The following is a 14,745-nucleotide window of genomic DNA, read 5'->3' as shown; positions in this document are numbered from 1 at the left end:
TTTTTTTTTATTTGTTCTTCAATTTGTGAAATTAAGTTCATGTTCGCCGCAACAAGATCGTCATAAATTGCAATTGTTTCCTCAAAGTGTACCATCTCTACCTCGTCATAATTTCTTTCCGAATTCATACCGAACGCGGTTACCGTATCGGTGTAAAAGTACACCAATACAGTTACCCTAAAACCTACTTTTAATTAATTTTAATAAAAAAATTAATCAAAATTACTATATCATTCAATAACATAATTTAATCAAACAACAAATAAATATAAACAAATAAAATAAAAAAACCTAAAATTTCTATTTCTACTTCTAAAAATATTCATTTTAAATACATTTATTTTTATCTTTGTAATAATTTATGTACAATCTAAAATAATATTAACTACAGATTATTAATTTTTATTTGATTCTGTAAACTTTTTTATCTTTATAATAATTTATTATAAATCATCAATAAACTTTTTCTGAGTTTTTAAATTACTATAACATTTTTTTTAACATTTAATTCTAACACCAATAATTTATGTGAAATACAAACTAAAAAAAAAAAAAAACTCAAAATGATATTTCTACTTTAAACTTTTACTTTTTTTTTTTAATTACTACAACATTTTTATAATGTTTTTAATTATAACATTAATAAATTATGTTTAATCTACAAAAATGAAAATCCTATCAAAATATTTTTAAAATTTTGAATTCCATTCTGTCAAAATAAAAAATTTTAAATCTGTTTTATAAACAATTCATTTTGAAATAAATAATTACTTTCTACATTTATAATTAAAATATCAATTAAAAATAACACTTCTAAAATATCAATTACTTTGTAAAAATATTCATTGTACCTTAATCATTAATTTTATTCTTTAATCACTACAACATTCTGTAAAAATATTATTTCTTATAAACAATTTAATTTTGAAACAGTAATAACTATCTAAAATTATTATTAAAAATTCATATTTCTTATTATTTTTTTATAACATTTAATTCTAACACCAATATTTAATAATTAATGTGAAATACAAATTAAAACAAATTAAGTCAAAATCATAATTTTTACTCAACACTTTCACTGTTTTTTTTTTAATTACTACAACATTTCTTTTTATTTATTTAATTATAACATTAATAAATTATGTTAAATCTAAAAAATAAAACCCTATAAAAATATTTTTAAAATTTTGAATTTTATTCTGTCTAAATTAAATTTTGTAAATCTTTTTTATAAACAATTCATTTTTAAATAAATAATAAATTTGTACATTTATTATTAAAATATGAATTAAAAATACAACTTCTAAAAATATCAATTACTTTTTAAAAAACCTACGAATTACAAATTCCTATTTCAAATTGTAAAAATATTCATTTTAAAAACATTAATTTTATTCTTATAAACAATTAAATCTTATAACAAAAATAACTAAAACAATTTTTTTAATACTTTTAATGATAATATTAATAATTTTTGTCCAATCATTTTAAATAAATAAATCTATTCTCTTATAAACAATATTTAACTAAATTTTTGTTTCCATTATGGAAATCATTCATTTCATACAAATAAATATTTTTTTAAAATCTTACAAAAAATTATAACTATCTACAAAAATTAAAACAATAAATCAAATAATAACATTAATTTACTAACTCCTTAACATAATTAACTAAACTAAAGTCTAAACAAATTATATTACAACCAACATTAATTTACTAACTCCTTAACATAATTAACTAAACTAAATTCTAAAGAAATTATATTACAAAACCATAATCATCCAAACATAAATATAAAACAGAAATAAATAAAAAATAACTTTACATAAAAAAAATTAAAAACCTGAAGATAAGCAAGAACACCACAATTTAGAATGACTGATAAGATGAAGAACAATGCCTGAAAATCACATAAAAAAATTAAGAAACACAGAATTTCAAAAAAATTTAGAATATAATCGATTATGCTCTCAATTATACACAGAGGATAATCGATTATCCATGGATAATCGATTATGTTGGTAGGCAAAAATACAGCATAATCGATTATGGCACTCAATAATCGATTATGGCCCTTTTTCAACACTCCAGATAATTGATTATGGCTCTAAATTTTTACAGATAATCGATTACCAACTTTAAAAAATCGATTATCTGCACCATAATCGATTATCTGACTGGTTCTAATTGAGGCATAATCGATTATGCACCATTCCAAAAAAAGCTCTCACCTCAGACGAACCTAGATGAACCTAGATGAATCACACAGATCAACCCCAGGACGTGAGATGAACAAGGTATCCTAACACAAACTATGATGGCTTATAGGAATCTCTCCAACCACACTACAATGCACTCTCTGATGGCTCGGTTTCTTTGGTTTTCTGTGAATGGAGGAACCACCTTCATGCTCTTAATATAGCCAGCTTCACGCCCACCTACCTCACCCACTGCATTCACTCTCGTTTCACAGTTTCACATAGATTCACACAGAGTCAAACGATTCCTGAGCCAAGTTAGGAATCTCATGGCTTCATGTGGCATGCATGCAGAGCCACTATTGCTCTTAATTCCAGTGAAAGTAAGGGCAACTTTGTAACTTCCTTCTGATGACTTGGCACTCCCACTCTACAATGCAACTTTCTCTTCATCTTTGCGCAGAAGGAGAATTCACTCAACTTGATCCTTCCTTCCACACTCACCCGCAAGCATGCATGGATCCAAACAGGTGCTGTTGTGACTTCCGTCATCGACAACAGTGGCACCCCTGGATCCAAACGAAGCCTAAAAGAGATATAGAGAATGAAAAATGGTTAAAAGAATAATAAAAACAATAATGTCAAATGAGATTAAAAATTAAAATAAATTATTAATGATAATTTTTTTTAGTAACGTAGTAATGAACCTCTTATGACAAGTCAAGAAAATGCATCCAAATTTTATTATTTTCTGCAACAAGAGCTCAATGCGTTGAACACTTTTCACGTGACTTCATGGCCCATGTCAATCATCGAGAGAACTGTTTAATAATAGTAACGAAAATATTTTGTTAACACTTTTTCTTCACTAAAACAGACTTGCGTCACAGAGGTGACATTACATGAAAATGTGAAAGTAGAATATTTTGTAATTATGATAGAACTGATGTGGCACTGAGGCCAGTTTTGTAAGAGTATAAGAATTTAACGTTTGAGTGTGGATGCGGAAGCAGGAGAGTTTTGAACGAAAGGAAAGGTCAAATAAAAGGAAAGGTCGAACGAAAGGGGGAAAGAAGCAACGACCTAGTCTGAGAGAGGGAGAAAGAAGCAGCGGGAACCATGGACCAAGCAGTAGAACAAGCGAAACACAAACCATAAACATATTTCTTGTGTGGTCATCATTTGTTCTTTGTTTGTTGTTCAAATATTCAGCGTCACTGACTTTACTCATCAATCACAATCAGAACTAGTCTTATATTACACCGGTTACTTGAGTCAGCCGGTGTAATATATGACACAACTTCCTGCGAACCTATTGTCACAACCAAAATGGTTACGCCTATGTGTAAGTGGTCACATGTGTTATGTTTATGGCCACCAACTCTTAACAACATCAACTTTCTCAAATGAGCAAGTAATTACTTCTGCATCACCCGCACAATATTAAAAACTCACCTTTATTCCTCAATCACTTCCAATTTCGTCATTACAACACTTTGGGCTAACCACGTGGTTACCCATGGAAGAATTAGACACCCACCCTACCAGAACTAGTTACCCAACCACAGCTTCCTCCACATGTACTGGCACACGAAGAACTGGTTACTGGTGAGCATATATTTATTCACACTCAATAGCTTTAATCATGGATTATTGAACTATAATAATAAATAAATATATTGTTTTAATTCAAATTCATATAATTAGGTTTATTTGGGCCTTAACTATTATTTTTGTTAATTTTGTGTTTGGTAGTTTCTTCCTGCACCCCTACGTGTTTCTTCCTACACCCCACACTCTTATGCAAAGACTAAATCACCCTTATTAGTTTTTAAAATTCCAAACATATCCCTAACCTTAAAAACCCTAAATAAGACAGTGAGTGGTGTTCTTGCGCAGCGTGAATCCCTACCACCAGCGTGTTTCTTCATCTTCCACCAGCGACACCTCCAAATCATTCTCCTTTCAATCTCACACATTTCTTCTTGAAGATTTAGTGTGTAAGTAAATTATTTTGTTTTCGGATCTAGACATCTGTTTTTTGTATGAATTTTTGTTTTTGTAAGTGCTTTTTTACATTCCAGATTATAGAATCCGATAGAATTTCGCATCACAGAATACGGTAAAATCTTGGATATATGCTTTCACTAAAATTCCGGATCCAACAATCCATAATTAAAAAGACCATTCCGGATTCAGGAATCCATAACACAAAAAAAAAAAAAAAAATTCTGGATTCAGAAATCCATAATGCAATTTAGGCTTTTGGATCCACCAATGCGTATACAATTTAAGCTTTCGGATTCAGCAATCCGGAAAACAACAATTTATGATATTTTAACTTTCGGAACACCCCTTTATCCAGAAAACACAATTTAATCAATTTCGGATTCATGAATCTGGAATACATTACCGGATCCCGATATCTGGTAACCCGGAAATCTCCATAACCACCATGCTCCTAAAAAGACTTAACTCTTACCTCTACAACCCAAATAACATTTCGGCAACGTTGCATACTCCTCCACCTTGCTCCGAACAATTACCAAGACCCTCCACAGTAGTTGATTATTCAATGATGAAGATAAACAGTGACAATGAAAGTCCAACATGGTGCCCCTTTTCAAATTTTAGGTCATGGTTAATTTTGGGATATTTAAAATTATGAGGGTGCAGGAAGAAAAACATGGGGGTGTAGAAAGAATAAGCCTTTGTGTTTTTAGAGTAAATTATCCGGAGGAAGCATCTACATTTGTGAATGGGCCAAATATGCAGAAGTCCAAGTTGCTTATTGAACCAAAACAGAAAACAAATTCTAAGGAAAAGAAAGAGAAAATAAAATCTACAATATCTCAAAAACAGAATTGGAAGCAAATCTTCTGCAAAATACAAGAATTCTGGAAACTTGAAAACTGTTAACAAAATATAAAATAAAATAATTTTTTTTCAGGATCCTTGGAGCAGAAAAGCCTATAAAAGGACACAAGCATCAAGGAAAAGAGGGGGAACTTCATAGGATTTTCTTAGTTTCTTTTTTTTTCTTTATAATTCTTTTGTTTTGCCTCCGCATGGAAGACTAAACCTTTTGGGTTGATTTCTTTGTAATTTCCCATTGAGCTCTGAGGTTTCGGTCAATAAAAGTTTCTATTTTTAATTCTCTATAGTAGTTGTTTTAATAATCTAATCTCTTGGAAAACTGGTTTTTGTGAGAGGTTGTACTTGAACGCATGATTGAGAGTCTTCCTTATCTTAAACTTTGGTTTCTTAGTTAGTTCACATTGTTCTAATTAATTTTTTGGGCGCATGATTCAAGAGAGAGGAGATAAGCATTCCCATAGAATATACGCATGGAACAAAGTGGGTATTGATTAAACCAGTAGATGCATGCTTTACTGGTGAGTTTCAGTTGAATAAGATCGGCGCATGTTCAATCTGGTTTAGCTTTGTTGGAGGATTGATAAAGGATTAATCTTTAGAGAACCTATGAAGAATTCAATGGTGGAAGAACTTGGGGATCAACCGTTTTTTATTTTTACTTCAAATCTCTTTTATATTTCCTACATAACTATCTTAACCCCCTTTTTATCATTATTGTTATTACTAACTTTTCATTGCTTGCAGATAGGTTTTGAATTCGGTTAACTAATTTCACTATTGAATTCGTTGGAAGACGACTTGGGGTGATCTGACCACAATTATATTATCATCTCTCTAGCGTTAGACAGGTCTACGCTGGAATCATATTTAATTTGACTGCTAAACGATATTAAAAACTCACTCTTACTCCTCAATCACTTCCAATTTTGTCATTACAACACTCTGGGCTAACCACGTGGTTGCCCATGGCAGAACTGGACACCCAGCCACAAGTTCCTCCACATGTACTGCCACACAAAGAACTGGTTATTCGTGTGCCTGTAAGTGGTCACTTCTATGACGTTTATGGCCTTCATGAAAAAAATCAATTTTTTTTAATATAGACCATATATTACACCAGTTAGATGACTTAATCGTGTAATATGGGCCATATATTCCATCCATGGCAGAACTGGATACCCCCTACCAGAACTGGTTACCCAACCACAAGTTCCTCCACATGTACTGACATAGGCAAAACTGGTTATCCATGTGTCTGCCTGTAAATGATCACTTCTGTGATGTTTATGGCCACCCACTCTTCATGAAAAAAAAATCAAAAAGTTTTCAAATATGGGTCATATATTACACCAGTTAGATGGTTTAATCGATGTAATATGGGTCATATATTACACCCATGACAGAATTGGACACTCATCCTACCAGAACTGTATACCCAGCCACAGGTTCCTCCACATGTACCGACACATGCAAAAGTGGTTACCCGTGTGCCTATAAGTGGTCACTGATGTGACATTTATGGCCACCCCACTCTTCATGAAAAAAAAAAAATCAAAAAGTTTTTTAATATGAGCCATATATTACACTGGTTAGATGGCTTAACCAGTGTAATATAGGTCATTTTAAGGAAAAGTAATAATATATTACACCAGTTGTTACTAAGAACTGGTGTAATATATTATTTTTTACCCTATTTTGAACTTTGCGCCTCACTTCTCTTTCACACTATTATCCTATTTTGAATTTATCACGTTTGACGCAATATCACTTTATCACGTCATTGCCATGTCTGCAATGTCAAATTGATTATTGTGGAGACGGTGTCAATATACTACATCTATATTATTTAAGAGAAAGGCTTTATTGAGACTATAAACAGTAAATAATATATATTTGACATTATTCATAATAATATAATAATATTTTTAATTAAAAAATAAAATAAAATATTAATTTATTAAGGTGTGAAGTGTATATTTTATTGATAAAGATGTTAATATATCACCAGAGTATTTAAATCATACTTGTACCTTCCTCTCCTAAGATAAAAACCAAGAAAAAGTTCCCATTTTAATTATATTTGATCCCGCAGATACATTAAATATCAATTAATTAATATTGATTTTTTCTTTCTATTTTTAATCAATTAAAGTCATTCAAAATTAAAATTAAATTAAATTAAGTGACATGACAGTGCTATGTTTGGATTGTTTGGATTGACAGAAATTTGTGAGAGTTAGGATTAAAGATGATCTATAAGAATATATGGATGGATTTGTAAGAATAATTTATTAAAATTTGTGAATAATATGATATTTTAGAGATAATTTAGATATTATTTTTAAAATATAAAATGTAAATTTAAAAATTTATTTTTATTATTAAAAATATTTAAATAATAAATTATGATATATATATTTTTTTATATTATACTAGATTTCAGGAGACATTAATTTTTTTTTACCATGCGAATAGAAATTGACTAATTCATCTTTTCTTTAGATATTATCTTGCTACCATCTTATACCAACTATTTTTTCTATCTACACTTTTTTACTTGGTGAACACAGCGGATAAAATTTAACAGATGTTCCAATAATAACTTCTCTCAATTGATAAAACCGAGAAACTACAAATAAAAAAAAAAACAGAAACGACATTACATTAATTAAGATCTGTCCCTTTATGACCATTTTCGAAGACAGAAACTGCATTCATGAAGTCCTTGTCTGATTCCAAAGCACTCATCGTATGTGGCAAAAGGCAAACTTCCAAATCAATGCTTCCTCCTCCTTCACGCCCTGCGTATGATGTCAGTTTCCCATCAAATTTATTTGCACACCCACTTCTTACAGCCACCGCTTTCCCCATTCCAAATTCACTCCCATACATATTGAACCTCGGCGAGCTTGCCGTCAACACGCTGCACGAGTCAGAGAAACGACCCGTTTGAATTATCAAAGGAGACTCTAACCATCTTTCCAGAAATTCTAACACCACTTCGTTAAGGTTTGTAACAGCCACATGCAGCTTCCATGCTGCCCATCCTAGACCATTCTCAAGCAATTCTCCTGTTGTCGTTTCTGCTCTCAGTACATGAATGCAGTTTCCAAAGTATTCTTCAGCCAGTGGCGGCTCCATTCTTGATCGAATGTTTGCCATTAATCTGCAACTTGTTTTCTGCTCAGACGGTGGGGAGCGCGCACGGGTTATCGATCTCCAAACAAATGCTGATAATGACTGGAAAGAAGAGATTCTTGTGGTGTTAGCTTCTGAGTTGGCCTTGGCTTTCAGTTTCGCTATGGACTCTGCTGAAAAATGGAAGACTCTCTCTCTCAGCAAGGGCGCTTCAAATCTCTTGATAAACTCGTCGTGGTGTTTGAAAGGAAGAGAGATTGGTGGACCAGAATTATTTGGAAACAAACGAAGGGGTTGATGTGAGATGGGAGCATCGTGTTCATGGCTTTCAGCCTGAGACTGTGCTTGAAAGATCTGCGACCATGTATTGAAGAAGTTCCAAAACGAAGTGCCATCTGCTATAGAGTGATTCATGGAGCAACCTATGAAAACACCATCCAGTAGTTCGGTGACTTGGATGGACAACAAGGGCATGGTGTGACCGTCGTGGTTGAGTGCTTTGTGGTGGTCGAAGAACGAGTGAAAAATGGAAGGGGTGTCAAGTGGGGAGAGTAGGTCAGATATGGTGGCATCTAAGGCTGCATGGATGAATCGAGCTCCATCACTGTTGCTGCAATCAACAGAAACAGTGTAAGAGGGAGGGTGTTGGGTTTTGTGGGTGACAAGACGACCAGAGAGTGGATAGAAATGGGAGAGGGTGAGAGAAAGAGAGTGTTTGAGCTTCTCCAACAGATTCTCCATGAAATGTTGTTGATTCTCAAGAGTTGCAGGCTTGCTGAAGAGCAAACCCTTCTGGATATAGCTCACAGACAACATGGCAATATCCCATGGTGTTAGATTGTAGATTTGGTTGGGGAAGTTGTTGCAGGGGTGAGGCTTCACAAAACATTCTGAAATGTGTTCAACTGCAGGAGTACCCATTTGGGAAAATTGTGGTATATGAAATGGAATATGAACAACATAGAAGATAAAAAAGATGTTTGATGGAGTTATAAGAATTTTCAAATCTTAAAACTTTTCGAAACATTTTGAAATTTGAAATTTGAAACTTTGAAAGTTTCGAAATTTGAAAATTTAAAAAGACATTCGATGTATTTATAAAAAAATTCAAATTCTAAAGTCTTTTTTATTTTTAAATTTTTTTAAAATTTCAAAATTTAAAATTTGAAAATTTTTGAAATTTGAAAAATTGAAAAATAATAATAACATTAATATTTTTATTATTAATATTAATAAAAATATTAATATCAATACTATCATTAATATAAATATTATTATTATTATAATTATTAAAAATATTTTGTATGTAATACTTTATATACGCATACAATTCGTATGTAATTATTCTCATTTCATGACGTCAAAATTACATACTGATTAAGTCTATATGTAATCATTTTTTATCACTTTTGACTTACGTACTGGAAAATTCGTATGTAGCGTCTATTTACATATTGAATTAAATTTGTATCTAAATATCCGTATGTAATTACTTCTAGCTTACATATGAAAAAATTCGTTTGTAATCACTTTTATTCTTATATATGAAAAAATTCGTATGTAATTATTTTTTTTTACATATGGAAAAATCCATATATAACGTCTATTTACATACTAAATTAAATTCGTATGTAAATATTCATATGTATTGTTCATTTTACATATGGATTCAAGTCCGTATGTAATAATCGGTATATAAATGAACAATTTTTTTGTAGTGAAAATAAACTTAAGATTTTTGAAACATTTTGGAATTTGAAATTTTCAAAATTTCAAAATTTAAAAACAGGTTTGATCGATTTATAAAAAATTTCAAATACTAAAGTCTTTTTTGAAACTTATAATTTTTTTTTAAATTTCAAAATTTCAAAATTTTAAATTTTTAAATTTTGAAAATTTGAAAAATATTAATAATATTATTAGTAATAATAATATTAATATTGTTATTATTAATAAAAATATTAATATCAATATTATTATTATTACAACTATTAAAAATATTTTGTATGTAATACTTTATATACGGATACAATCCGTATGTAATTATTCTCACTTCATGGTGCCAAAATTACATACTGATTAAATCCGTATGTAATCACTTTTGGCTTACCTACGGAAAAATTCGTATGTAATGTCTATTTACATACTAAATTAAATTCGTATGTAAATATCTGTATGTAATCACTTTTTAGCTTACATACAAAAAAAATTGTATGTAATCCTTATATACGAAAAAATTTGTATGCAATCACTTTTATTCTTACATACGAAAAAATTCGTATGTAATGTCTGTTTACATACTAAATTAAATTCGTATGTAAATATTCATATGTAATAATCTGTATATAAACGGACAATTTCTTGTAGTGAAAATAAACTTAAGATTTTCATAGTGTGAGGTGTCTTTGTACGTGTTAAAACTGATGCAACTTGAACATTGTTGAACGCATACGTAGATGAATGGAAAGTAGATGGTTATTCTGTAGTGCTTACATGAACTTAAGGTTGAGTAGACACTAGTATAAGGAAGAAGACAATACTTGAACTCCAAAATTAAAAGGACGAGGTAAAACAATTGAGTTAGCGGTGTAAGAGTGATATGCTTATGTGAATATATGGCCATGCATTCAATAATCCACATAAATTTATTAAACTCCACATACAACTCTAACCAATACATGTACTTCTCCCACTTTTTCCAACACGTGTATGGAGCATTGAAGGTTGTGTGTGACATTGAAGCAACACGCCTATACTAAAGGTTGTGTGGCACTGAAGGCTGAATACCAAATTCGTCAGGAATCTCTCCAAGCTTTGGAGGTTGAATAAAAAATTCTTCAGGAACCTCTCTACCAAGCTTTAATAAAGGTCAAAGCAATGCATGAATACAAAGTTGAATAGCTAGCCAACAATGCACATGTTTGTATAAGCAAATGTGAACTTGCCAATGAGATGGACGAGTTTCCTTGGAACATGATTCGCGAGCATGTGAACTCGCTAACTACATATACAAGTTTGGAAAATCACAAATTGGAACATGTATTTAGCATGCACGAGTTTGTTACACGTGTGGGCTTGAAAGATGAACTCGTCCTTGAATAATACGAGTTTTACAAATGAAAAATTGTCCTTGGGGTGTACAAGATTCACATTGGCTTAGGGCACAATGAATTGTCACATGCGAACCACATTGAACCATGAATGAAAGGGCAGGTTGTCAAGTTTGTGTTCAAAACAACATTGATTAACCATCCATCATTTTAATTGTGCGTCTTTTGTTTTGTATGAGCCAAATATAAGTGCAATATATGAAAAACATATTGGGTTTGGTTTGTATTAGTCAGAAAAACAAATGTCATCTTATTCAACTTGTAAGCAATACACTTCCAATTTGGTCAAGGGAACACTACAACAAGAGTGAATGACTACACTACATGTACATGCTTCACTATATTTTTTATGTAATTTGATAAACTTAAAAGTACCTATTATCTACAATGTATGACAACTTCACTAGTGCAAAAATGCCAATTTACGACAATACATTCACAGCGCTTCTCCTGTCAAACATTGTCCATCAAAACGCGGTGACATTTTCAAAATTAAAACGACTCTAAAGCAACGACTATAAGTTAAAGCATCGTTTTAGACTAGACCAAAGCGTTTGCTCTACAAATACGACTATTAGTGGTAGCCACCGTCTTAGAGCAAGCGCTTGAAGGTTCAATCATCTGCAACAACCAAAATAGTGATACCTAACGTGAAAAATGAAATTTCCTTTTCAAGACCAAATAAGAAATAAGGTGTGTACCACAACACACTTCTACGGAGAATGTAAATGAAGATATGAATGTTTTACTTGTTCCTTACTCGGTCACATAAGTTGATCTTAGTTACATTATTTGATTTTCTCATCAAATAAAATAATACATATTTTCTTTTAATTTCTATTTATTTATTTATGTGATATCTGGCTTTATAGATATGTTTTATCTATATGTTTACAATTTTTTTCTATCACAAATCCTTTCAATTAATTTCTAAAACCCAAATTACGCCAAATATTTGTCGAAAAACGAGTCACAATTTTAAAAAAATTGTTAGTTTATGGTGCATTCAACTGACTTAACAAAATCGTCAATATTTTCATCAAGATGAATTTGAAAACAATACAGATAAAAAAGTTCCATTTTTTATTTATTTTTTAAATGGAATCTGAAATTATTTATGTTATCATATTAGTCTAATAAATTATTTATCCCATCATACACAAGTAAACCTTAAACGTTAAATTTATGCATAAATCGTATATTAAATTAAAAATGAAATTTTATATTGAAACTCGTACATCCTATCTACCCTTTCCAAAAAAATTGTTATAGTTAAAATCTTTTTATATATAGGTAAAGAATGCTCCAAAGGAAGCTTTTCATAGTAATACATAGTTAAAATATGTAAATATATTATAAAAATATTTTAAATATAAGTTTTTGTTTTTGTGATTTTTAGTTGTTATCTAAAAAATGCTTCGTCGCATATGAAACTTTCACATGATACCTTTTTCCATGTCAAACACTAGTACGCACCACAGATGCAGTCATTACAACACTAACAAAAAAAACAAATGAGAAACTATGTATTTTTATTTGGGCCTATTTTGGGCTTTTTATGTTTGGGCTTCTTTTCCTTTTTGGAACCGTTTGGGCTACCTCTTTCTTTTCTGCTTTTTATACCCGCATACCCTTTTTTGTACACTTCATTTTTTCAATTCAATAATATTCTTTTCACAGTTTCTTCTTTCTCTCTTACGTCTCTCGTCTTTCTCTTTTCTCTTTGCTGCTCTGGTTTTCTTGATTAGGGATTCTTCAGTTCTTCCTCTTCAATCATAGGGTGCTTTGTTCTCTTTTGTTTCTGTTTTTGCTTCCCCAGAATCAATCAACCACCACCAAGAATAGGTCTCATCTCCGTCAATAAGAGTTCCTCCGTGCCCATAGACTGATCGGAGTTGGAAAGATCACCAACATGATAAAGGCTCTCGACCCTCAACGGAAAAAGTAGTCATCGTCACCATCATCTACCAGTCTAATATGAGAGCCAAAGATCCCTGTTGGGTTGCCAACTCCAAGTACTCCGTGAAAATTTTGCGTTATTGCAGTCGAAGCGTTCTTGCAGTGTAAGGATAAGAGAATGAGTGCTCATAAAGAGAAGATTGAAGAAGATTATTATTGAATGAAAAAGATATTTACAAAGAGGAGATAAAACCTAATATATACAAGAGAGAAAGACCCACTAAAACAAACTAACAGCTCTATTAACAAATTAACAACTCTATTGCTTAATATCCCCCTTAAACTTATGGTGGAAATAGGTTCAACCATGAGTTTATTTCTGAATTTCAGAAACATAGCACCAGATACTGGTTTTGTCAGCAAATCAGCAATCTGATATTGCGAAGGAAGATGAACAACAGAGAGGCGTTGTTGTTGAACACGATCACGCACAAAAAAGAGATCAAGCTCAAAGTGCTTCGTTTTAGAATGGAGAACTGGATTAGAGGCAAGGAGAACAGCTCCAGCATTGTCACAATATATCTGTGGTGTGGAATCTGGAAGGCGAAGCTCAGTGAATAAGGACTGAAGCCAAGTGATATCAGCAAGAGCAGCTGCAACACTTCTGTATTCTGCTTCAGTGCTACTTCTAGAGACAACCTTTTGTTTTCGAGACAACCACGAAACCAGATTGTGACCAATATAAATACAGTAACCTGATGTTGACTTCCTGTCATCGAGATCAGAGCCCCAATCAGAGTCGCTAAAGGCGATGATGGAGAAGTCAGTGATGGGACGAAGAAGAAGACCATGATGTAAGGTGCCCGCAAGATAGCGAAGAATCCTCTTGACAGCTTTCCAATGGTGGAGGCGAGGAGAGTGCATAAATTGACAGACTTTGTTAACTGAAAAAGAAAGTTCAGGACGAGTTAGAGTGATATACTGAAGAGCTCCGACAATGGAACGATACAGAGTTGGATTTTCAACCGCTACAGAGCCATCAATGGTTAACCGTGAAGTGGACACCATTGGTGTAGGTTGTGGGTTGGCGTCCAGCATTGCAGCACGTTGGAGAAGATCTCGTATGTATTTTGTTTGAGACAAATGGAGAGATCCATCAGCAAGCCAAGCTACCTCAATACCCAGAAAATAGTGAAGTTTGCCTAGATCTTTCAAAGCAAAGTTGTCACTTAACTGTGCAATGAAACAGTCAATTAAATTAGATGAGGTGCCAGTAACTATGATATCATCAACATAAATAAGAATAATGAGAGTTCCATTAGGTGTAAAACGAAGAAAAAGAGAAGAATCACTTTTAGAGGAATGAAAACCCAAACTAATAAGAGTGTGTGAGAGTTTAAGAAACCAAGACCGTGGGGCTTGTTTTAAGCCATAAATCGCCTTATGAAGCTTGCAAACAAGAGTGGAGTCAGGGGAGGAGAAACCGGGAGGTTGTTGCATGTAGACATCTTCAACAA

The 14,745-nt window shown here is 31.9% G+C and overlaps 1 protein-coding gene across 1 annotated transcript; it reads right to left on the bottom strand.

Moving 5' to 3' along the window:
• Positions 1-7,671: 7,671 nt before the first annotated feature.
• LOC137834888 (uncharacterized acetyltransferase At3g50280-like) lies at positions 7,672-9,242 on the bottom strand. The gene has a single exon (XM_068643115.1). It carries the CDS (start codon positions 9,138-9,140, stop codon positions 7,746-7,748), a length of 1,395 nt encoding a protein of 464 aa, XP_068499216.1. The 5' UTR covers positions 9,141-9,242; the 3' UTR covers positions 7,672-7,745.
• Between the last annotated feature and the right edge of the window lie 5,503 nt (positions 9,243-14,745).

Source organism: Phaseolus vulgaris, chromosome 5 (genome assembly GCF_000499845.2).
Source record: "Phaseolus vulgaris cultivar G19833 chromosome 5, P. vulgaris v2.0, whole genome shotgun sequence".
NCBI classification, from domain to species: Eukaryota; Viridiplantae; Streptophyta; class Magnoliopsida; order Fabales; family Fabaceae; genus Phaseolus; species Phaseolus vulgaris.
This window is presented reverse-complemented; position numbering and strand designations above follow the sequence as displayed.